At 36.7% G+C, this 26,614-nt stretch overlaps 1 protein-coding gene across 1 annotated transcript; it reads right to left on the reverse strand.

Moving 5' to 3' along the window:
- Positions 1–11,559: 11,559 nt before the first annotated feature.
- On the reverse strand, positions 11,560–19,763 carry LOC110719440 (UDP-glycosyltransferase 79B30-like). The gene is made up of 2 exons (XM_021898385.1): positions 18,620–19,763; positions 11,560–12,259 (listed from the first exon to the last, which is right to left on the reverse strand). Exons 1-2 carry the CDS (start codon positions 19,509–19,511, stop codon positions 11,763–11,765), a joined length of 1,389 nt encoding a protein of 462 aa, XP_021754077.1. The 5' UTR covers positions 19,512–19,763; the 3' UTR covers positions 11,560–11,762.
- Between the last annotated feature and the right edge of the window lie 6,851 nt (positions 19,764–26,614).

A 26,614-nucleotide genomic window follows, 5' to 3' on the forward strand; every position in this document is an offset into this window, starting at 1 on the left:
CTTCATAGTTTCAAAAAGGGTACATATAGTTTAAAAATTTTAAATTAAAGTGTTGCATTCATAAGTTTTAAAATTTTAAATCAAAATGTTGCATTCATGAAACAATCGTGAATTACAAATTTACAATAACTTTTAAAATTGAGGACAATATACACTTTCCTGTATCTGAATTAGTGTATTAATTTGACTTTTGTATTATTTACATATTAACTTTGACTTTATTTAATATCATTTTTTACTATGTAAAACTTTACTCCGTAGTAGATTAGTCTATACAAGTATATTTCTATAATATCAAAATTTTTAAATTTTTGATAATAAATAATTAAATTATTTAATTCTTTTGAAAAAATTAAAGACACTAATGACAATACAATTTAAACTAATAAATAAAAACATATTCCGATCCCAATCGACTTGAAAGGTGGAAACAAAGGTTAGATGCTTAATACAAATGTCTCTCTCCAAAGTCTTCGTAAGTCTTCCTTTGTCCTCTCACTTAATATCTTAAACACTTCCATGAATGAAATTTTAGTAAAGACACGTATATAAGCGTCCACATACATTTATTCTTCTTTCAAGTGAAATTTTTTTTGGATACTTCTGTCTAATAATGTCGTTTATCTAGTTGCATTATTATTACTTGCATGTAATACGGAGTATGAAGTTTCCTCTTCCCTAAATTAGTCTACACAACTACTTTTAGGTGAGTAGAATATTTATTTGTCTTTATTTTGACATTTCATAAATTGGCATTGGTGCTCTAGTCTCATTGTCTCTAATCACAAGGATGAGTGCCCAAATCAAACTAAGGAGTGCCAAAATCATTTATCCTTGACCAAGCTACATAGTACTCGTATTATCATAGTCGGGTCATTTGCCATCTTGTTCTCTACTTATCTATCATGATCTCAATGATACCTTATATATATTTATTCAAATCATGTTAACATGTGCTTGGAGGATGAAAATTCATATATTTTCTTACTATTAAACGAATTAAACCATTATATTAACTTTTTTTTTTTTTTTTTTTTTTTTTTTTTTTTTTTTTTTTTGTTTTTACGGGACTATAGTAACTTAATATGTGATACTTTTATCTATCTCAATGCTAGTTTAAGAATGAATAGTATTATTGTTATGATATATGAGAAAGATTTGATATGATTTGGTTAGGATACTTAGTTGGCAAAGATAAGTTATATGTTAAGTAGATAATATTCTTAATATTCTTGCCATAATTATCTTGTACTCGATTATATATTTCGGCAAGAGCCATGAATGAAGGCTAAGCAAATATTCTTGATTATTGTTTCACATGGTATCAAGAGCCATAATTTCTTAACCGTAATTTATAGCAATGGTAGGTGGTACACCGCCGCCACCACCTCCACCACCATCAAAAATTGAACCAAACTCCCCGTTTTACCTAGGTTTGCAAGATCGTCCAGGTGATTTTATAACCCCGACTCGCCTTAAGGGCGATAACTATGATGATTGGGCTGCCGATATTCGTATGGCATTAGAAGCACGACAGAAATATGAATTTTTGGATGGCACAATAACTGGTCCGATCCCTCCTTGTACTCAGTCGGATTGGAACACCATTAATGCAATGTTAGTATCTTGGATAACTAACATAATTGATCCGGAGTTCAAATCCACCTTAACTAAATATCGAAAAGCCAAGAAGCTCTGGGATCATCTCCAACAGCGCTTTACTTTGGTTGATGATCCGCGAATTCATCAATTAAAGTCCTCTATTGCGCGGTGCGAACAGATGAAATCCATATCCGTTTCAACATATTACGTACGGCCAATTGAATGCCTTGTGGGAAGAGCTCTTTCGCCATGAACCAATTATTTCATGTTCGTGCTGTTCAAAGTGCAATGTAGGTGAATTACACGTCCACAGACGAGAGACAGCTAAACTCCATGAATTCTTAATGGGGTTATACTTTGAGTACTATGCCTAATTTCTTGCTAATATCCTTTCACAAAATCCCTTGCCTTCTATTGATAGAGCATATCAATTAGCTGTTCAAGATGAGCGAGTTCGTCTCGCCAAAGCCATCCCCGACGAGAAGCCTTCGGAAGTAGTGGGATTTGCTCTCAAAGCCAACACGGGGACTGGCCGTGGGCGTGGAAGAGGGAGCGACAGTTCAGTGTGCTCCAAATGTCAGAGACCCGGTCATGATGCCTCGAATTGTTGGAGTAAACCGGTGTGCTCGCATTGCAAGAAACGTGGCCATGATGTAAGTGGCTGCTATGAGCTTCATGGGTATCCAGAGGGATGGTTTGATCACCCCAAGACCTACGGTGCTGATCGTGGGAGGGGGAGTGCATATGGCAGAGGGCGTGGCTCAGTGAGAGCTAATGCTGCAAGTAGCAACAACATTGGGGCTTCGAGCAATGGTAGTGGTTCCTCGGAGTCAGAATTCTTCTAATCAAGTATTTACCCCTGACCAGTGGAAAGCAATTGCGGGATTCTTTGGTAACACAAAGATTCCTGACAACCGTTTGAATGGTAAGTTTAATACCAAAAAGTGGATTATTGATACCGGCGCAACGCATCATGTCACTGGCGATGAGACTTGGTTATTTGATGTAACCAAGATCATGCAAATTCCCGTTGGTCTTCCCAATGGAGGAACCCTGCTTGCAAAGAAGAAAGGGCCGATTCGATTGTCGACCTCAATTACTCTTAAAAATGTGTTATATGTTCCGCAATTGAGTTGCAGTTTGCTTTCGGTTTCACAATTAATTGAAGATTTAAATTGTGATGTAAAATTTAATTCTTTTTTGTGTGCTATACAGGACCAAACGGGATGCTGATTGGAACGGGAGTTAGGCAAGATGGACTTTACTACTTCGGAGAAGCTGACTCAGCACAACATATTTCTGTGAATGGAGCAACCTCTTCGTTGGAGCTATGGCACAAAAGGATGGGGCATCCTTCAGAACATGTAGTAAAGTTACTTCCCCCTGTAGTTGATTTTAAGGGTAGTTTAAATAAATATTGTGAGGTTTGTTTCAAGGCTAAGCATCCTAGGGACAAGTTTCCGGCTAGTGATACATTGTGATTTGTGGGGTTCCTATAGACATCCTTCGTCTTGTGAAGCTCGTTATTTTTTAACTATAGTTGATGATTATTCTCGTGCCGTATGGGTTTATTTGTTGGATGATAAAACGGAAGTTTTCCGTATTTTTATGAGTTTTATTGCCATGGTTGATCGTCAATTCTCACAAACGATAAAAATTGTGCAAAGTGATAATGGTACGGAATTTTACGTGATTATTTTTCCGCTACCGGCATTTTATTTTACACTTCTTGTGTTGGGACACCACAACAAAATGGTAGAGTTGAGCGAAAACACAAACACATTTTAAATGTAGCCCGTGCTTTACGATTTCAAGCTCATTTAGCGATAAATTTTTGGGGAGAATGTGTTCTTGCCGCTGCACATTTAATTAACCGGACCCCAACTCCTTTGTTACAAAATAAAACACCTTTGAAATTTTATTTGGCTTTCCTCCATCTTATAATGTCATCGATACTTTTGGTTGCTTATGTTTTGCTTACAATAAAAAAAATGAAGGGGGATAAGTTTGAGAGTCGTAGTAGAAAGTGTGTTTTCTTGGGGTATCCATTTGGTAAGATAGGGTGGTCCTTATATGATCTTGAAACGCGGGAATTTTTAGTGTCACGGGATGTGAAATTTTTTGAAAATGTTTTCCCGTTTATTGATGCAAACATGGTGGATATTGAGCTAGTGAGGGTTGTCCCTATGTATGATGATGTCGTGGTAGACGACGATTTTATTGATGATGTTAGTACTGGGGATACGACACAACAAGGGTCTCTATCGGGCGATGGATGCCTGGCCGACCAGCAGGGCTCTCCCATTGCCCAGCCCGCTGGCAACCAGCGCTCGAGTAACAGCAGCAGCCGAGGCAGCAGGGCCAGCCATAGGAGCAGCCTGCACAGCCGAGGCAGCAGGGCCAGCCAGAGCAGCTTGTGCAGTCACAGTACCGAGCCTCAAGGCAGCCAGCAGTCAGCCGAGCTTATTGACTCAGCAGGCCCGGATGAATTGGGAAGAGGTTTGCATGTTAAAACTCCGTTGGTTCTTTTACGAAATTATGTGACTCATACTGTTATTGCCAAAAGTCCATCTTCGCCTCAAACGCTTTCGCAAAAAAAGTCAGGTACCCCGTATCCTATAGCATACTACATTAATTATGATAATTTTTCTGTCAATTACCGTCAATTTTTGGCAGCCATCATTTCGGGTAATGATTCGACATCTTTAAAGGAAGCAATGAGGCATGAAGGTTGGCGGAAACCAATGTAAGAAGAGATCCGAGCCTTGGAAGATAATGGGACTTGGACATTGGAGGAGTTGCCCCCCGGTAAACGTGCACTTGGTAGCCAATGGGTCTATAAGACCAAATATTTATCCAATGGTGATGTTGAAGGATTGAACTCAACATTGGTGATTTTTGGCAATCATCAAACCGAGGGCATTGACTACAATGAGACTTTTGCTTCGGTAGCAAAGATGACAACTATTTGAGCTTTCTTAGCGATAGCTGCTTGCAAGAATTGGAAATTACATCAGATGGATGTACATAACGCATTTTTACATGGTGATCTTAACGAAGAAGTGTACATGAAATTGCCCCCCGGGTTAAAAAGCAAGAATCCAAAATTGGTGTGCCGATTGATATTTTTATGAAATGTTCATTTTATTAGGTATGGCACAACTATTCTATAATTATATGGGTAAATGTTCATTTTTAATGTACTAAATGTTCAATTTTTTTTTTTTGACTTGTTCACTTTTTTATTACTAAATGTTCTTTTTTTTTTTTCTTTTTTACGTGATCATTCTTTATTACTAAATGTTCATTTTTTTACATGTTCATAATTTTTTTTTACTAATGTTCATTTTTAAGGTCGTGGTCCAGCAATTGTATGATACATGGTAATCATGTTCATTTTCAATATACTAAATGATCAGTTTTTTAAACATGTTTAGTTTTTAGTACTAAATGTTCATTTCTTTTACGTGTTCATATTTTATTATTGAATGCTCATTTTTCTACGTGTTCATATTTTTTTACTAAATGTTCATTTTATAAGAAGTGGTGCAACTATTCGGTGCAGCTAAGACTTATTGTTATATTATGAAGTAATATGTTTTGCCGTGTTGTATCATGTCATGTATTATTGTGCTTTCCCAAAAATATACGATTCAAGCAGAGCATGTAAACTAACGCTCTATGTTTTTTTTTCCATATTGGATTGTATTGTTCCAAGGAATTGGCTCAGTAGTCAGCATAGTTCCATTTTATCCCTTCCTTCCCACATCTTTACCTGTTTCTTAATTTTGTTTGTCACAATTATCATATTTATTTTGTGTGCTAGGGATGCATATTACACTGTATTAATTTTCTAGCATCACTTCCATATATAGTAATTGGTATTATATCGAAGAAATGTTCCCACCATTTTTCTCCCTCAATATACCTTTTGTTATTTAATATTTAATATTTTTTTCCCAACAAAATTCCTCCTAAAAAATAGTCATAGATTCATGTTTCAAAAGAAACGAGTAAGACTTAATAGGACGAAGGGAGTAGTATTGTAGTAGGTGGTTCAATCGTTGTAAAACCTAAGTTTTGTGATATATCATGGATTCATGGTTAGCATTTGTACCCACCTAGAAGAGATAAATTATTTACAAGTGTATACTTCGTAGAAAAAAAAAGGAAAAATTGTTTACAAGTGTAAGAGAAGTGAAATCATCATATTTTGATGGAATATCCCTGAACAACAGATCGAAAAAAAAAAAATTACTACCTCCAGTTCGTAATATATTCAACTTTTGCTAAAACGGATGTTTTACATTAGATGCAACTTTCCCATTCTTTTATTTTTCAGTAAATTCTTTTTAATGAAATTACTCAAATACCCTTCCTCAAGATATCATATTCACAATTAAGCAACTAAATTAGAATTCATTAAAATAATAATTTAACTTAATTAACATAATTTTTCTCACCAAATTCAATTCACCCAAAACAAAATACAACCAACAATCAACCTAAACTCAAAAACTCCATTCAACTTCCATCCATGTTCATCTTTCACAACTCCTCCGACCACCACCTTCAACGTCATCGGCCACCACCTCTGACCACCATCACCTTCAAGATCCCCGCCTCCGCCTACGGTGTACTTCTCTCTCTCTCTCGCTCGCAGATCCTTGCCCTTCTTTCTCTCTCTCTCTTCCTCTCTTAATCAAATCTTTAGATTTGATGGTTTAGGGGTGGTTGGGCTTGTATTGGGTGGTTTAGGAGATTATTGGGGTGGGTTTGAGTGGATCGGGGTGAGTGGTGGAAGGTTTCGAGTGGTTTAGGGGGTTTTCGGGGTGGGTTCAACATGGATTAGGTTGGGTGAGTGGTGGTGTGTTCAAGGTGGTTAGGGGGTTTTGGGGTGAGTAAAGGTGGGTTCGAGGTGGATCGGGATAAGTGGGAGATGATTTCCGATGGTTTAGTGAGTTTCGGGGTGAGTGGTGGGTGGTTTCGGGTTGGTTCCGGGGTGGTTCAGAGTAAGTCAGGTGGTTTAATTTTGAGGTGGTTCAGGGTGAGTGGAGGTGGTTTCGGGTTGGTTCAGGGTGTCAAGTGGGCGGTGCCGATGAGGCTGCGGTTAGGCTATGGTGGTGGCCTGGTAGGGTAACTGTTGTTGTTGGTGGTGGTTAATTTATTAATTATCTTTGTTTTCTCTCCTACCCTTAATTGCATACTCTTTAATCAATTAATCTACTATTATGAAATTTTGTCTTGGAATCCGCGAGAGCTCCAAAGTTGCATATAATATGATCCGGAGGTAGTATAATTTTGGCTAAAGGATCATGAATCCCACCGGTGAGTAGATTTATCCTGCTCTAAATACCATGTTATACTCATAGGAAAATTAAGAGAAAACGACTTAAACGCTTTTACCATTCATCACAAATATATATATAGGCATACAACTTAACCTAATTTGCCCAAAACTCCTAACCAAAAGATAAACATATATATATCTACTTTACATAATTATATTCTAACATAGGGAAAAGCACAATATTACGAAGTACATGATATGACACGACAAAACATACTACTCCGTAATATAATACAAATGAAGTGTAGTAATGTAGACACACAAAATTTTTGGGTAGTCTCCTGACTAAACAAAGTTGGTTGGTCCCTCATTTTGAAAATTAAACATTAAGTATAAAGAAAATGAACATTTATATTTTTAAAGAACATAAAATCTAGAAATAAATATCTAAAAATTTGAAAATAAATATTTCATTACATAACAATGAACATTTTTCAAAATGGATAAGTACCTCCAAATAATTTCACGAGTTAAAATACAAATAAATGACTCCTAAGTTCAAAATCAAAAGGGGTCTTCATTTTAAATTCTCTATTGTTGCACGAATGAAAAATTGAAAATATTGGAATTTCACAATGAGGATAATATCTATTTTCTTGAGCTTCAATCAGTAACAAAATTTGAGCTCAAAGGAAAGAATTCCAAAGTAGCGAGAATAGAGGAAAAAATTGAACAACATTTCATTTTCCCTTTTACTTGTTCTAACGAACGACCAATATTACTAGACTTAGCAAATTTCGTTTGTTAAAACTATGAATGGTCGAAAACGATTTAAACACACTCGTTTAATCATTTTCAAGATCCTAGTTGTTATTATTATAAGACGAAACACGAGATTTCTAGACCCGTTTCGAGCAACATGAAAGGGTCTAATTTTTAAAAAACAAACATGTCATCGAAGCCATCCAATATTGGGGGCTACGATACTCGAAAATAAATGGGGGCTCGAAAGCCCAAAAGATAACCAAATTACATCAGTTCTAACTAGTTTTATGCAAATCTTGAAATCATAGTTTTATAAGTGGATAATAATAACTATCGATTATTGTTATCATTGATAAAACCAATTTTGCAACTTAAGCATGAGCCACAAGAACAATTTCATGCCATTATCAAAGTTCAAAGTTTCAATCCTAATTTTAATGCATAATTGTTGTTCCAATACTTCAGTTAACATTAAAATAGACAAGTATAGTCCATATGAGCAATAAAAAAGAAATAAGTCCTAGCACAAAATCGAATGAAGAAAAAACATATATGCTTGTGTAAGCTCATACATGACTCGATACTTGACTACTTCACATGAAATTTGTATGTCATAACAACATAGAACAAACAAATTCATGAATAAAAGTCAAATTGAATACCCCTAATTTCAAAAATTAGGGTTCTTCTTTCGATTTTTCCCATTTTGTTGATCAAATTCAAAGTTTGGTACAATACCAAGGATCACGATTTACTTTCCTTAAGTTCATACGACAACCAAAAATAGAAAGAGTCCGGAAAAGACGAATAAAGAAGAAGGGCACGAGCTGCAGATCGTGTTCTTCCACAATTGTTCGTTGTATAAGTTCTATGAGCAACTCATAGAGTTACGCGAGACAGCTGCGCGCAACTTCCAATGTTGCGTGCGACACCTTAGCGCAACCCTCAAAGTTGTGCGCAAATACTGGTCAGTCCAAATGACCATTTTCCTGGTTTCTGTTTTGTCTTCTCAACCAAACGTGTTAGTTCGTTGAATTCACGCCTCGACAGGCTTTCTCGCGAAGTTTTTAAAACCTTCAAAAACCTTTTTTTTGCTTTGCATCTAGCAATTTCTTTTCTTCTTTGATAGTTTATTGCATCATCCTGCATGCACACCGTGCTTTGTGCCTACCCTAAGCATACGTTTTGGATGTTTTTCGTGAAGCGTCTTAAAATGTCCCGTAGTGGTGCTTTACGCAAAAGCTCCCATAGATAGTTTGACATTTTCCTGTACTGCCCTTTTAGAAATATCTTGTTTTTCGTATTTTTGGCGTCCATAACAAAAATACCGCGTTATCATACAGTGTAAAATTGTATGGCGTATTGTACAGCGTAAAATTATATGGCGTATGTGCTACGTAAAATTGCACTAGCAACATGATCTGCCTCCCGTTCGAAAACGGTAGAACTTCTGTTTCTGTCATATATTAGGCGTTATCTTAAACGAGTCGACGAGCACGCTGAACCATCAGGGTCAGATGCCCCCCGTTGGAAGCAAATACGGTTAGCTAGGAAGCACTCTAGCTTTACCAGACAGTTAGGGTGTCCGTCCACCCCCTGTATAAAGAGCGACCCCTGCTAAAGCCGTACCTATTTAGACATGTGCCCCCACTCCTAAGACGCGTGTTTTCATCTTGTGGACAAAATTGCTGAGAGAGTTGCTGATTTTCTCCTCTCTCACTGGATTTGGATATGTGCCTCTAATCCTGAGACATGTACTTCTATCTTGTTGACATCGAGTATCTGTTTTTGCAGCGTATGTCAATCTTTTATTCAAGTGCTAGCTACAAATGCCAAAACACCTTATTTTATCATCTTTACTTTGTTAAAACCATGGACTAAATTTTAAATGACATATCGAGGGACTTTAGACCGCCGATGACATATTGAGAGGTCATCACCCTCTTTATTCTTTTTAAACCCGATATCTTCTCATAACATGACATCACCCAGAATAGCCTTTATTTGTTAAAGCGTTCTATTTTAACAAAGGGTCAATCTAGACTCTTTAGCGCGTTAAGTTTAAATTATTTTATTTTAAACTTGGTAGCTACTTGTCTTGAACATTCTAGAATCGAGGATAGTTTTGACATTCTCAACAACTGAAAGATTCCTTATGTTTAAGGAAGTTCGCAAAATGAGTCTTCCTTGAATAATTTGATCATCGTCTATTCTAGACTCGATCAAAGTGGGGGCTAATTGTATGCACCTACTTTTAGCCTCCTGTCCCGACAGGAAGTGCGATGATGTTACAAAAACTCGTTCTTCATGCTAGATCAAAGTTGAAGTGTTTATGGACTCTGAAATGCTATATGAATTAAGTTATAACCTGTATTTGAGACCAAATTATCTTAGAGCCTAGTACGATTACTAATTAGGCCTAAAACGTGCTCATACATGTTTAATCATGAATATTAATGAACTTAAATGTGTCATATGCAATGATTAGATCAAATAGATCTTACATTGTTGAAAATCGAGCCAATCAGAATATTTTACCACCAAATATCCATTCAAGACCTATATATACAAATAGCCCTTTCAAAGATCTTTCCAACGGTATATTATAAGCCCAATTCCGAGTTGAAACGAAGAAGTTATCATCAAAATACTAAACCGGGCCCTAAAACCGACACCCTTACACTCAAACGGCCATATCTTTTGATCCATAACAGATTTTAACCTAATTCTAATGGCATTGAAAATTAACATTTAGAGCTTTCTAATGATATCTTATTTTCCTTAATCCAACTTTGCAATCAAAAGTTATGAAAGTTTTAAAAACGTGTTTTTGTATAAGGCAAACCGCACCGCGTGCAACTCCCAAAGTTGCGTGCACCTGCCGCGCGCAAGTCTTATAGTTGCACTCGGCACTCCAGCGTGACTCTGAGAGTTGCGCACGCCACCTGACACCGCGTCTCTAAAACCCTAAGCCTACGTTCCTACACCTATAAATAGGGGTCTTCGTTAGCCCTAATCACAGTAGAAAAATCAGAATTAAAACCCTAGCATTGTGAAATCCCTAATCTCTCAAACCCTCTTACTATCATACTACTTTTCTCCTCTCTTCTCAAATACTCTCCAACCCTAATTTATTCCATTGAAGCCTTGGAGGAACGAAGAAGAAGGAAGGTCCATAAACATCCAAAACAAAGATCAAGCAAATTAAACAAAGGAGAATAGTTAGTTTCCTGAGCACTTAGACAAATCACTTTTCTTTTCCTGCTTAAGTAACTTTAATCAACTAATTAGTGTTGTTTGATCACTTTAAAAAAACTTTTAATTAATTAATCTCACACAGTATTCTTGCTTTAATTAAATACTGAAATTGAATAATTAATTGTTGTTTATCACTTAAGTCAAGGCGAATCTTGTTTTACTTCTTGGGCTAGGATAGCGATTCCCCCCTAAAGGGAACATCATTTTAGCACCCCTCGCTCCCGAACTCATTTCTAGTTTAGTAGACCAATTTGGGCATGGGTAAACTTATGATTCATGCTAAATATCCCTTGAACTCTACTTGGGAGAAAGGCGTGAACGAGGTTTATGAGTTTTTCTAAAACTCATTGACGACTCCTTACTAGTTTCTTACAAAAAAGCGTAATGATAGAATCAATTCTAATTCAAGATCCCCCAAACAGTCAGGAATTCAAATCCTAACATACCTTCAAAAGTGTAAAGTGCTAGACTTTTAAAGGGCTATGAATATAGAGGAAGTGGGATCTCCAATGATGGACATACCCTCCTCACAGATATAATATAATATTTACGTAGTATAATGATTTATCTATAGTAGATCGTACCACCATATATAGACTCCGTAGCTATTAATAAAAAGATAAACTAACGAAAAAGCTTGAATAGGTCTATTTGGAAAGCTTAAATAGATGTATTCTAGATGAATACAAAAAGTCAACACAACCTAAAGTCTTAATTATTGAATATATTCTTAAATTATAAGGGAAAAAAAAATTTCCATACCCAATAATAAATTTTTTATGTATTCAACCCCACATATAGAGCTATTTTTATACTCCCTAACAAGTTAAGCAAAAACATGTTCAATTTATGATCCTATCAATTGTTGCAAACTCTGTATGAAGCTACTAATATAAGAATCCTCAAGACCTTCAGTTAAAATAAACTCTCTCCATTTAGCATGATTAGCCCTTACATCTCTCCCAACTTCACTATCTTCTTCCATCACCAAGGAGACCGCCTTATGGACGGCCTCCTTGGTGAACAAACCATAATTCTTTCTCTTCTCAACTTCGACCCCAACCTTCCACTCTAAGCTCATCATCCGCGCACTGATGAACTGGTCGATTGCTTGAGGCATCAGCACGACTTGACATTCGCTTACCATAGCTTCGGATAGAGATCCTGCACCACAATGTGTAATAAAACATCCTACCGAAGGATGTTGTAAGATGAGCTGCTGTTGCACCCAACCCCCATGAATTAGTCCCCTGCCTTTTATTCTTTCCGCAAGTCCTTCTGGCAATGCTGATTCTATTGTTTGGTAATTCATTGGTGGCTTTAACGCTGCCAAAAATGGCCTACCTGCAAAGATAATGAAACTTATAGCCAATTATAATCTGGCAAAATAATAATTATGTAGTATAAACTAGGAATATAGAATTATTGTTTAGAGCTTGTAACAAAATTTTTTATTAAATTAATTTAGATCTCAAATTATGCCTTCTTGAAAATTTGGGTTTTTTTTTAAACTAAGTTTATTGTCTCTCTCTCTCTTTTTTTTTTCTTTCCTTTTTCTTTTTCAGTAGTTGCTGATAACTAACGACTAGTTTTACCTGACATCTTTGTGTATAACAAATATTAACCAACTAGAGTAGCCAATACACATATCTCACACTACAAACAAACTATAGTTGAACAAGATCAGTATTAGTGATCCAACAAACAACACATAATCGTTAAAAGGTACTCCCTCCGTATATTTTGAAGTGCTTAATTGGAACTTGACACACATGCCATACAGAATTTCGATCAATAATATCTTTAATTTTCAATAAGTATAAATTACAAATTTACAGTAATTGAATATTAATAATCTATTCATTGAGATGATCCCAACAAGTATTCATAACACTATATTTTTTACTAATTATAATTCACAAACTGTAAATTATGATTTATGAATAAACTTTAGCTTAATCTTCATTAACACATAATCAATCTATTTATAATACAATGAATAAGGTTTCCTACCCTATCTTAAATTCTAGGAAAAACCTAGATAAACTAGGAAATAATAAATCCTAATATTATCCAAATTATTCATAAATATATCTTAATACCCTTCCTCAAGTTGGAGCATGGCAGTCATAAATGCCCAACTTGGAAAGAAGATTATCAAACTGAACTTTCCCGAGTGGTTTTGTGAACATATCCGCCAATTGAGACTTGTTTGACACATGTTGTGGAGAAATTAGACCTTCGGTTATTGCATCTCGAACAAAATGACAATCAACTTCTATGTGCTTAGTACGTTCATGGAAAACTGGATTCTTTGCAATGTGCAAAGCTGATTGACTATCACAAAATAGTTTAATAGCTTTTGGATGTTGTACACCCATACTTAATAATAAAGCCTTAAGCCACTTTAACTCACAAGTGACCCCAGACATGGACCTGTATTCTGCCTCTGCTGAAGACTTCGAAACTGTGTCCTGCTTTTTAGTTTTCCAAGAAATCAGTGATTTTCCTAGAAACACTAGCCAACCGGTTAAAGACCTACGAGTAAAGGGACAAGCGACCCAATCCGAATCACACCATCCTTCTAATGTGAGATTGTTGTCGGAACGGAGCAAAATCCCTTGACAAGGAGTACCATTCAAGTAGCGCACAACCCGCAAAGCTGCTTCCCAATGCTCGACTCGCGGAGCCTGCATGAATTGTGACAAAATATGGACAGAGTATGCTAGATCTAGTCGAGTCACGGCGAGATAGATTAGGCGGCCAACTAGCCGGCGGTATCTCTCGGGTTCTGTCAACAACTCGCCATTGGCTTTAGCAAGGTTGTGATTTTGCTCAATTGGAAACCCACTAGGCTTCGCACCCAGCAAACCTGCCTCAGAAATAATATCCAACGTATACTTTCATGACACAAAAACAACCCTAAGGAACTACGAGCCACTTCAATCCCTAGAAATTATTTAAGAGCTCCAAGGTCCTTCATCTTAAAACAATCACTAAGATAGGCTTTAAAAATTTTAAAGGCAGCGGAATCATTCCCAGAAATAATAAGATCATCCACATAAACTAAGACATTAATTTGAGAATTGCCGTTAGTGTATGTGAACAAAGAATAATCAGAGTAAGATTGCAAGAAACCATACTTTTTCAAGGCCGAGACCAACTTTGCGAACCAACAACGGGGAGCTTGTTTGAGACCATATAGAGACTTTCGCAATCTACACTAAGGAAGGATCCGAGCACTCGAACCCGGGAGGCAATTTCATGTGAACTTCTTCGTTGAGATCTCCATGTAAAAAGGCATTATGAACGTCCATTTGATATGTATCCCAATTTTTGGAAGCCGCTATTGCAAGAAAAGCACGAACTGTAGTCATTTTGGCTACTGGCGCAAAGGTTTCTTCATAGTCTATTCCAGCTTGCTGATGGTTCCCAAAAACCACTAGTCTTGATTTTAATCGCTCAATGTCTCCATTGGCCAAATATTTGGTCTTATAGACCCACTGACTACCAAGAGCTCGTTTCCCAGGAGGTAGGTGCTCTAGGGTCCATGTACCGTTGTCCTCTAGAGCACGAATTTCTTCTTCCATAGATTTGCGCCACCCGTCATGGCGCATTGCTTCCTTAAATGATTTTGGGTCTTTGCCTATAATAAGTGCTGCAAGAAACCTTTGATAATTTACAGAAGAATTGTCACAATTAATATAATGTGCCAAAGGATAAGGAGTACCTGAGGAGTGATCGGAAGGAAGAGAGATAGTATTTTTAGCAAAAATCGTATGTGTCACAAAGTCACGATGTTTGACATTAGGAATTTTGTGTCTATGTCCACGACCCAACTGCTTAACGTGTAGCCCATCATCTAGGCTACTGGACTGTGCTGTTGCGGACTGTGTGGGTGTATCTGTGGTGCTGGAGCCTGGTTGGGCCGAGGGAGCTGGCGAAGGACCAGTCTCAGGTGAGTCCGGAGGCGCCTTTTCAGTACTTGGGCCAGTAGGAGCAGGTCCACCAGGCGCTGGCTCATCAGGCGTTAAGCTGCTGCCGGCCTTTGCTTGAGGGTTAGCTTGTTGGTTGGGCCCAGTAGAAAGTGGAGCTGGGCTATGATGTTCTTGAGATTTTCATGAAACTTCAAAGCCATGGTTAAGAGCTTCATCCACTTCTTCAAATATCGACATTGCAAAATCCTCATGAACATGGTGATCATCATATTCGTTATTGTGAATGTTCACTACCTCCGGGCTACGAAACGGAAATATTTCCTCAACAAATTTGACATCTCGAGAAACAAAGAATTCCTTCGTATTCAAGTCAAATAATCTCCACCCCTTTTTGCCAAACGGATATCCCACAAAGACACACTTTCTACTGCGACTGGCAAATTTATCCCCCTTAGTTTTCTGATTATGAGCGAAACAAAGACATCCAAAGGTTCGAATAACATCGAACGAGGGGGGATTGTCAAAAAGAATCTCAAAAGGTGTCCGATTCTGTAAGAGAGGGGATGGGGTGCGATTTATCAAGTGAGCAGTAGTAAGAACGCATTCCCCCTAGAAATAGATAGGTAATTTAGCTTGGAACCTCAAAGCTCTTCCCACATTTAAAATGTGTTTATGTTTTCTTTCCACACGACCGTTTTGTTGAGTGGTACCCACACAAGATGTTTGAAACAAAATTCCTGTTGCTCTAAAATATTCAAGTAAGGAATTAAATTCGGTTCCATTATCACTTTGAACTATTTTAATTGTCTCTCCAAATTGATGATCAACCATAGCAACAAAGCACATAAACATCCGGAAAACCTCTTGTTTATTAACTAACAAATAGATCCATACGGCACGTGAAAATTCATCAACTATGGTAAAAAAATAACGTGCACCACATGAAGAAGAGTGTCGATATGGGCCCCACAAATCACAATGAATTTTTTCGAATATTCTAGAAGCATTATTATTACTTAAAGGAAACTTATCTCTCGGATGTTTAGCATACATACATACTTCACAACCGACATTTAAATGAGTTTTATTACCACTAACGTGAGGAAGTAATTTAAGAATTTTTTCGAAAGGATGACCAAGACGACGATGCCATAACTCCAAATTTGATGTAGCTTCGACTCGTGACACAAATTCCGGTTTGCTAAAGTAGTAAAGACCATATATCCTAATTCTCGTTCCAATCAGCTCCTTCGTTTGGTCCTGTATGGCACAAATATTTGAGTCAAATTGGACAATAGTATGCAAATCATCATTAAGTTGAGAGACGGAAAGCAAATTGCAATTTAAGTGTGGAACATAAAGCACTCCGGCGAGAGTTATTTTGTCCGATAATTTAATGGAGCCCATAAGAGTGGCCACCACCTTAGCACCGTTTGGTAAACCAATCGGGAAAACGAATTTATGTGAGTCAAACAACCAAGAACTATTACCCGTGACATGATGAGACGCTCCAGTGTCAATAATCCAAGAGGTAGCGTCAAACTTACCAGTCAATCGATGTTCGGGAATTTGAGAATTACTGATAAGGCACGCAATGGACTTCCATTGGTCTGGTGTGAAGAGGCTGCTTGCAGAGGAGTTGGGCCCAATATGATTTGGGGGTGGGCTGGCAGCAACATTCGCACGAGGTAGCCCACGCCCCTGCCTCTTATTTTCTGGTCGCCCCACAAGATCAAGGCAGTGGGTTTGTGGATGCCCCTTCTTCTTGCAATGTCCACACACGATGTCCACCCAGCAGCTGCCGGTGTCATGCCCCGTCCTCCGGCACCGTGTACAGCGTGGTTTATCTGAGTTCCTGGCTTTAGCAAGCGCTGCCCCAGACGCGTCCAAACCAGCGTGAGCAGCAAACCTCGTAGCTTCAGGGGTGGTGGGAACCGGATCCTCCTTGGCCGAGCGAACACTCTCTTCTTGGGCCACCAACTGGTAGGCTCGTTCTAGAGATGGAAGAGGATCTTGTGAAAGTATTTGGGTGCGCAAGGAAGAGTATAGATCGGGATTTAAACCCATTAAAAAATCATGAAGTCGAGCTTGTTCTCGGCGTTCTTCGTGGGCTTTCCCGGCAGTACAAGAAACGCAACAATCACAAGAAATTAAAGGCTCATGCCTATCCAATTCCTGCCAAAGAAGATGTAATTTGCCATAGTAAGTAGAAACAAGCATAGATATGGGTTGCTCGCACTTTGCAATCAAGGAGCGAAGATGTTGAATACGGGGGCCATTCGTTTGTGCGAACCTATGTCGGAGATGATCCCAGAGAGTTTTAGCCTCCCTAAATTTAGACAGGTTGATCATAGAGCAGGATCGATGGTATTGGTGATCCAGGAGATGAGCATGGCGTTAATCGCCGTCCAGTCGGACTTTGTACATGGGGGTGATGGAGTGGTGATTGTGCCATCCAAGAATTCGAACTTCCTTCGAGCTTCTAATGCCGTCTGAACATCAGCAGTTCAAGAATCATAATTATCGGTTGTTAGACGGGTGGGAGTAATGAAGTCTCCCGACCGGTCTTGGGAACCAAGGTAATATGGTGAGTTGGGTTCAAGTTTGGGTGGTGGTGGATGTGGTGTATCATCACCGCCAACCATGATTTAGAATTTAAGAATTAGGCCTGATACCATGTAAAATTATGATTTATGAATAAACTTTAGCTTAATCTTCATTAACACATAATCAATCTATTTATAATACAATGAATAAGGTTTCCTACCCTATCTTAAACTATAGGAAAAATCTAGATAAACTAGGAAATAATAAATCCTAATATTATCCAAATTATTCATAAATATATTTTAATACAAACATTGTTCAAAGTGGGTCAAATGAATAATGAAAAAAAAAAATCCTAATAAGACACTTTTAAAAAAAAAAGAAAAAGAAAAATGTGTTATGCACAGTAATCTTTTTAAAAGCTTCTTTTTAAATTAAAAGCGTCTAATCAATACAACTATACAAGTACATTTAAGACCAAACTAGTCCCATATAAAAGAAAGCACATCCCATTACCCCATTGAATTTAGAAAAATGACGAATGATTAGCAGATTAGGGCTACATGTAAAGTTCAAATAAGAAAGCATTAATAAAATAATAAGGAGTAACAATTAATCATTAATTATACATCCTAAAAAAAATCCTTAAAAAATTAATCATTTTTTATTTGATGCGCACACACACAAAAAAAAAAAAAAAAAAAACAAAACAAAACATTAATTACACTGTTATACGTATTTTTATCACAAATCCCCAAACTTACCTATCGTTTTAGAAAATGTGTTTGATGTTTATATATAATCTAAGATATACATATATGCTATATGCCTATATATCATTACCCATTATGTGTATTCGGAAGCCAATCGAGCAACAGATTATGTTGCAGCAATAGGCCATCAAATTGCTAATTATCTAAACATTGATCCTGATGTAGACGCTAAATTTTCTTATTAATTTTTTTTAGATAGGTATAGTCAAGTCTTACCTAACTTTAGTTTCTTAAAAAAAAAAAAAAAAAAAAAACCTTTGTTTTATCAAGAATAAAAAATGCAATGTCCTCATTTTTCTAGACAAGATATGTTTTTTCAACACTACATAGTTTGTTCACTTGTTCCTAGCAGTAATATTACTAGTATGGCATATCCTTATGAGCAATAAGAACAATAATAAGTAAAATATTCAAAATCACAAATTAAATTTAAATAAAGAACGTACCTGTAAGCTCCAATCCAAGAACAAGCTCTTGAAATTGGTTCAAATTCAGAGCGCATTCACTTCCAAGTGCACAATATATAACACTAGACGTACGAAAACTATTTAGCCAATCATCAAAATAATTATCAAGTTCCGAAGATGGCCGTTTAGGTACCATTGGCCCTGCTAGTAACACTGGCTTACCAAATATTTTCTCAAAAAATTTACAATACTCCCCTTCCATCTCCGCACAAGTCTTAACTCCGAATGCGTCGCATTCTCGAAACGAAACACCTAGCCTCTCAGCTAGTGTTAGTCCTCCTAGACCGAATGGTGTCTTAAGGGCACCCGCAATGATCTCAGCCTCTTGGGGGAGCATCCTGATTGATTGTGACGGAAACTCTGGTGGTGGTGTCAATAGATCATCCGCATTAGGGTGATATCCTGGTATTTTTTTGTATGGTGCAAGATATGCATATCTTGCTATGTATGCTGTGATATAGTGCATGGCTTTAAACCCGTGTTTTCGGCCTAGTTCGGGCATCCAACAAGTGAAGTCGTAAAAAACAATATCGGGTTTGAGACGGACTAGATGAGACTCGATAGTGTCACGTGTCATGTCCATGGCGGTCATGATGAGAGGGCCTAATGAGGCGGGTACATCGTTGGTTGTCTCGGCCCCAGGAGGGAGGCCTTCGACGGGTGGGACGGGGATGGGGATGAAGGTAAGGTGGGTTGGGTAGTGGTTGTGAGAAGCTAATTTTGATTGTGTTTTTGGTGGGAGAAAATAAGAGACATTGTGACCTCTTTCGGCAAGTTTGTTGGCTAAGCGGAGAAAAGAAGTAAGGTGGCCTAGTGCAAACCATGGGTAAAATGTAACGTTTAGAATTTGGTTGTCTTTGTTTTGTGACATTTTGATTGCCAAATCTCTATTTGATGTTTCACCAATTTAGTTTGAGCTTATGCTACTTATATCGACTGTGATTCTGAAGGTCAGCAACATTGTAGTGACTGTTACTTTAGACAATTACGAGTGTTCGAGATTGTAAGAGACTAAAATAAAACGTATTACTTGAGACAAAAAGAGTACAAAATATAAAAAAACAAAATAAGAGTGGGCAGTGGCATTGTATATCAATTATCAAAGGGCCCAGTAATAAATTCATACAGGCCCAGCAAATCGTTTCACATGATTTGTGGCTATTGCCTTGACGCGTGTGCCATTTGCTACCTATTAGCTGGAAAATTTAAGTGACAATCAATCTTTCATATCAAATTAATTGGTATTCATGGCCATTTTCATCAATCATGTTCCTCTCTTTGTTAGGTTATAATCAAACGTTGATTTGATATTAAATTTGGAATCAAAGTCATCTACTCCGTATCTCACAATTTATGCACCATTTGTTTATTTCACCAATTGAATCTTACAGGTATATTGATAAAGATTGTATCTTTCTATCTTGAAATTAGAGGTTCAATCTCCGTTATAGACACTTTGAGGGTAAGGATCCTTTACTCTTTCCTCTCACTCTCAAATTGTCTGACTCAAAAAAACCGTGAGAGTTGAGTTACAGTCAGGGTCCTTCTCCCTTATCTTTTAAAAAAAATATTGATAAAAAATAAATTCAACCTTGCATTCTTATACAGTAATATCTTTTGAATGACTAAATCAATAATTTATTTTTACTATTCATTTAGTTTTTTCTAAATTGTATACTTTCTTTTAATTATCGTGCAATACATAATTACAAATAGATTATTAGTTTATTATCTACTTTCGCACTACATAATTATAAATTGCTAACAAACTCCACATACAATTCGTAAGAAATATCTTCACAAAGTCAATTCAACCACCTAAGATTCTATGATAGTTTAAATAATATTGTATTATAAAACGGATGAAAAATTTATTATGAGGATTTGATACCTGAATATTTGTTTGAGGCAGCAGCAGCATTTGTTTTCAATTTTACATGTGCATTTATAATTGAGGACATGGCTGCATTCTTAGTGTTTGAGATGTATAAAGTCTTTAAATAATATATGTTAAGGTCATAGAATTTTATGTCTCTTGTTTTTTATTCTTTGTTTGATGTTAGTGTAATAATCATCGATACTCCGTAATTAATTAGTAAGATCAATAATTATGATTTATCGATTGATCTGTTGTAGTCAATCCTAATTATATTGGCTAATTGTTAGATTATCTGTCTCTAATCCATGTTTTGAATAACCATTCTTGCACGATTTTTTTTAAAGTATATTCATCGATTTTTATAGTAGAAAAGACATCGTTAGTAATTCAGTTGATGTGATTTATATACTCGTGTAGTCGTGTTTATAGAGGTAAATAATCTAATTATCTAATTAACTAGTTCTTGATTATTGCACCAAAAAAAAAAAAAAAAAACTATCTCTTAATTATATTTGGATCACAGATTCACTCACTCACGCTGTGATATTCCAATTGAGCCAAGCCCAAACAGTATATTATTTGAAGCCCAAAAAAACTCTGATTTTGACCCAATAATGAAACAATAGAAAAATGATTTTACTATGTATTTTTAATTAATTTATTTTTTATATATAATTTTTGGTACAATCAAACTTTTCAAGAACTAAAAATATAAATTCAACAAGATCTAAAGAAAATAATAAATTATCTCTTAATTAATTTCAAACAAGCAATTGTTTGAGACTCTTAATGAAGCTACTAATATAAGAGTCCTCAAGACACGGGCCTTCCTTTAACAAAAACTCTCTCCACTTCACACGATTAGCCGTGCCTCTTTAGCAACTTCGTTTTTTTCATCCATCACCATTAAGATTGCCTTATTGATAGCCTCCTTAGTGCAATATCCATCTTCCTCTTGTTTCTCAACCTCGACCCCAATCCACAACTCTAAGCTCATCATTCTTGCAACAAGGAATTGATCAAGTACTAGAGGCAAAAACACTAGTTGACATTCACTACTTATCATAGCTTTAGAAAGAGACCTTGATCCACAATGTGTCACAAAACATCCTACCGATGGATGTTGCAAGATAAGTTGTTGTTGAACCCATCCATTGTATACCATTCCTCTTCCTTTTGTTCTCTCTTCAAACCCTTCTAGCAAGGCTAACTTTATTGTTTTGTAATGTGTCGGCGGCTTTAGAACTGCCAAAAAGGGCCTACCTGCAAGGACATTAAATTTCAAAAACTTAGGCTATGTTCAGTTGACGTAGGGTGAACTAGGTCGTTGACTAATCCTCCCTAGAGTAAAACAAAATTTATAATAAACCTATTTACAAGTATAAAGGTAAGTCAAGGGTCGAACCACTAGGAACGGTTATGCTTAAGTCTTTCCAATATGCGCCTAAGCTAGATCGAAGTCAAGGGTGAAGAAAAGAGTGACTAATACTAATCAACTACAAAAACAAAGAAGCAAACAAATGAAACACTAGGGAGTGGGGATCAACAAGTAATCATGACAATTGCAACAACTTGGGAAGGTTAAGCTAATCAATGGTTGTGAAGACTAATGATAAGAGCTATTAATTGGGATCAAAGAGCTATCTCCTAATCGTTAAGCTAGGTTTCCTCTATGAATAACAAACTAGGAGAATCACAATTCAAACCAATCAACAATTGCAAATCCTAAATCAAGTGGTCATGTCATTAGGAATCACAATGCAATCTAGCATAGTTCTCAAGGCCTAATCAAACTACACACATGCAAACTTACATTAATCACTTTAATCTCAACAATCAATCAACATAATTCTGAAATCCATCGCAAGCAATTACTCATACAAATTTCACCCAAACCCTAGCAAAACAACTACTCAAGAATCATCATCTAATCAACAAGCAAGTAATGAAATCAAGAATCAACAAAATATGAAGAACAACTAAACTAATCAAGATTCAATCATCAAAACCCAATCAAACAAACATGAAATTAAACAAAGCAACAAGATGAGATAGAGTTAGAAATGCTCATTGATAATTGAGAAGATCTTCAATAAAATTGTCACCCTTGCATCATCAATCTCTCAAATCACCATTTAAATCTCTCACTTTCTCTCTCTAAATCTACTCCTAAAACTAAACCTAAGACTAGAGAGAAAAACTCTCAACTAAGCTAAAATTATGAGGAAAATAATGTCTTAAAAAACTTCTCACAAAAATCAGTTACAATAGGTATTTATAAGAGGCGGGAAATCGAACTCGAGAAAATCCGGAAACCAGGGAGACGCGCCCGCGCAAGATGGTTGTGCGCCCGCGCATGTGGGCTGCGCGCCCTCGCTTTTCCGGGTTTCTTCGAGTTCCTCGTAGCTTCATGCGCTTGCAAATAGTTCCTCGTGCTCGCACACAATGTCTTCATGATAGTCAGTAAGCATGGAAGATTCAAATGGACTTGAAGGTGGGTTCAACACCATGGTTTCATGAGATCGCAAGAGCTAGAACTTGGAGCATGTCACTTTGTTACTTCTTGAGTTTTCCCAATGCTATACGCTTACTCCAAAGGCATCTTCCAACTTAGTAAGCCACCAATATCAAGACCCGAACCTCATACAATACCTACAACAACGAAAATAGAACAAAAGAAGGAGAAACACTAGAAAATCCACAAAAACACAAAATAAGAGAGAATAAGGAAATTAAAGAGAAAAATGAATAAAACTAAGCATATATTAAGAAAGAAAGCTATAAAAGGAAGGTAAAAACAACCTAAAAACTCATCAAATGAGTGCCAAAGTGGCATTCATTAAATTCCCCCAAGCTAAACTTTTGCTCGTCCTTGAGCAAAACAAAAGCAAGCAAATGAAAATGATGAGCTTATTCAAACAAACAAAAGAAAAGGGGAGATGAGAATATACACTAACTCACTTTCGTATGAAGCACGATCAATTTTAGCAACTAAAGACAAGCCATTTAAACCCCTAGATCGTCTTAGAGGACGAGTGATGCTCTCGTAAGGGTTTCCTAAAAGTTTACCCCATAACTCTCCCAAACCAAACAAACAAGGCAAAGCATGAAAAGGAAATCAAAAGAAAAGTAAAGAAAACATATGCTCTTGAAAGGACTTTTACAAATGTACAAGCATAAATGGATGCAATTATTTCTAAGCAAATAAGGGAGTGCACGTTTCAAGATATCCAAGGTTGATTGAAACATAAAATATGTTAAGCATAGAGAACTAATAAGACACAATTCGCCTTCATCCCAAACAATCTTACCGCATTCTCCTTACTAGTTTCAAATCCACCTCTGGTGAGCATCTCAATGATTCCTCGAAGGAACCGGAAAAGAAGAGATTTTAGGGCTACTCGACATCTTGACTATGCAAACCGCTCCATAAGCTTGACTCCTATATCCCTCCACCGACTTATGACTCAACCACAAAGGTCAAAAGGTCTTTGAAGGGTTGTAACGTATGGGCAAAAAGGGCAAAGGTAAGCTAAAATTTTAAATTTGGTGGTCTACCTAAATTGTGAAGAAAAGGGTGATTAATCCTTAGCACCATAATCAATTAATCACCAAACAAAAACACCAACACTCCCAAGCTTATTCAAAGCAAAAATCACAAACATATATACAAAGAGCGTAAGAACGCTTCCCCCTAAGCTTAAATAGAGCATTTTCCTCAATGCTCTAAACTAGGGAGATCATACTTACATCAAAATATTTTTGTACATTTCAATTTTTTTCTTTTTTTTAAAGCATTTGCATTTGCATTTGCTCTTTATTATACTTTATTGCTTTGTCCTCGCCTCTTTTAACTATGGACAACTATTTCAACTTGCATTCACCTTTATTCATACACTTTATATACAACACATACTTGCTTAGCAATAGAACCAAATAACCATGTTCATATTCCCATAAGCACCAACAAACTATGAACCAATTGCTTCACAAAAACCAAAGATGGAACAAAAATGAAACAAATTGCTCAAAAGCTAGTAATATGGCTAGAAAAGAGGGTATAAGGCTCAAATGGTTAGCAAGAAGGCAAATGTAAACCCAAAACAAAAAATATAAAATCGAAACCTACTAAAGCAAAAATAACCACCCCGAAAAGATGCCTTTGTCCTTCCAAAATGCTTCGGTCATGATCTTGGGAGATAAAAGTCAAGTTTTAGATAAAGTAAGCGATAGTCAAGGATCCATGTGCCGGTCAAGCAGTAAAGGTTGAAGGCTAGAAAACAAAACCTCGCATGGTTGTAGCAAAAACTCACTATTAGCTTCAAATCTACTATAGGAATCAACACCTTCTTACCACAAACAAGTAGACTAGGGCTTTAAGGTCCCAAAAGTTCTAGACACACTACCTTAGCATACTCTATCTTAGAATCAACCAAGCATAATCTCAAATTGTGCACACCGTTACCATTTAAGAAGAAAAGCATTCAATTGTACAAGTCCAAAAGTATTATATCCAAAGCAAGAATAAAACAAAACAATTTTCCTTGATAGAAACAAAAATCTTTTTGAAGTTTTTCAAAATAAAGAACATGGAAATGTATATACAAATGTGCATGACATATATGAATCAAAATTCCACCAAACATGATAAAATACCCTCCCCCAAGCTTAAATGAGACAACATGCTCAAACATTTATCAAATAATCCATAGGAGGGGAAAAGAAAGAAATCAATCCAACAATACCAACATATGTCCAACAAGTCACCAACCATTAGAGAAAGAGCAAGGAAGGATATAACCGTATGTAGGTGGGTGTAAATACCCGCAAATGACCCAATTAAACCTTTCAAAGCCTATTTTCTCTAAAATTGAATCTTATTTTCCATATGCTAGCGAAAATAGGAGTCAAACTTCCTTGATTCTTGATTCAAACCAATGCACCAAAGTATATCAAGTTATGTACCTAGCAAGAGGCACACAAACATTTCCATGAGAGAAAATCTATACTAAAAAGAAAAGAAAATGAAAGCAATAAAACACGGGTTTTTTCCTAAGAAAAGCTTGCTTAAGGTCCAAGTTTGACCACTCTAGTAAATAATATTGCAACGAACGCAAGATCTTGTCAAATGCACTACTACACATCTAGTAAGGTAGTAAGTAAGAACATGACGGGAAGAGGGCGTGCAACAAGGATAGTGCATGCAAAGGAGGAGAGAGATGCCGAGAATAAGAAGAAGCAAAGGAAAATTCAACAAAAGAAGAAGAAGAAGAAGAAAAATAAGGCAAACTCTTCTCAAAATGTTTTTGGGTGGCAGAATCACCTTTTTCCTCAATAATTAATGAGTGGGGAACATGAAAACATCAAAAACAAGAGGGTCCCCAATAGGCTCATTGACAAAAGAAGGGAGGGATATAGGATAGGAGGGGATATGGTTAAATTTCCTTGAAAAAGGGACATGAGAAGAATGGATAGGAGCAATTGTCTCACAAATGAACTCTTCCTCACCATCATTCCTCTCGTCACCAATAAGAGCATGGAAGTCAATTATTGAATCTTCAAAAGAAAGACACACATGATCTCCATCTCCCTCAAATATCCAACTTCCAAGAGAAACTACATCATCCTCTCTATCACAACAATGAACAACAACTCCCTCAATATCCTTAAAGCCCAAAGTCTCAAAACCATGCATGAATGGATGCAAATTCATTTCAAACTCATCTCTCTCCCATGAAGCATTCTCAATGAACTCATTCAAAAGGCTATGATTTTTCATTTGAACCTCAAAGAACATTTTGGACATAACCTCAAACGAGTCCAAATCCTCATGGAAAGAAGAATCACAAACATGCATATGAGTCTCATTACAATCAACATAGGAAGGGGAGTTTAGATTCACAAAATCATCATCATCATCACTCTCAACTCCATTTCCTTCACTCCTATGCTCACTACTAGGATCCTCACAAACTCTTGGTTGCTCAAAAACATCATCATCATCCTCAACACACACATTGGATTTGGAATTTTCACACACAAGCATCAAAGATGACAATTGGCTTTCTAGCTGTCCATTTCTCTTTCTTGCTTCC

Source organism: Chenopodium quinoa, unplaced genomic scaffold (genome assembly GCF_001683475.1).
Source record: "Chenopodium quinoa cultivar QQ74 unplaced genomic scaffold, ASM168347v1, whole genome shotgun sequence".
Taxonomy (NCBI): Eukaryota; Viridiplantae; Streptophyta; class Magnoliopsida; order Caryophyllales; family Amaranthaceae; genus Chenopodium; species Chenopodium quinoa.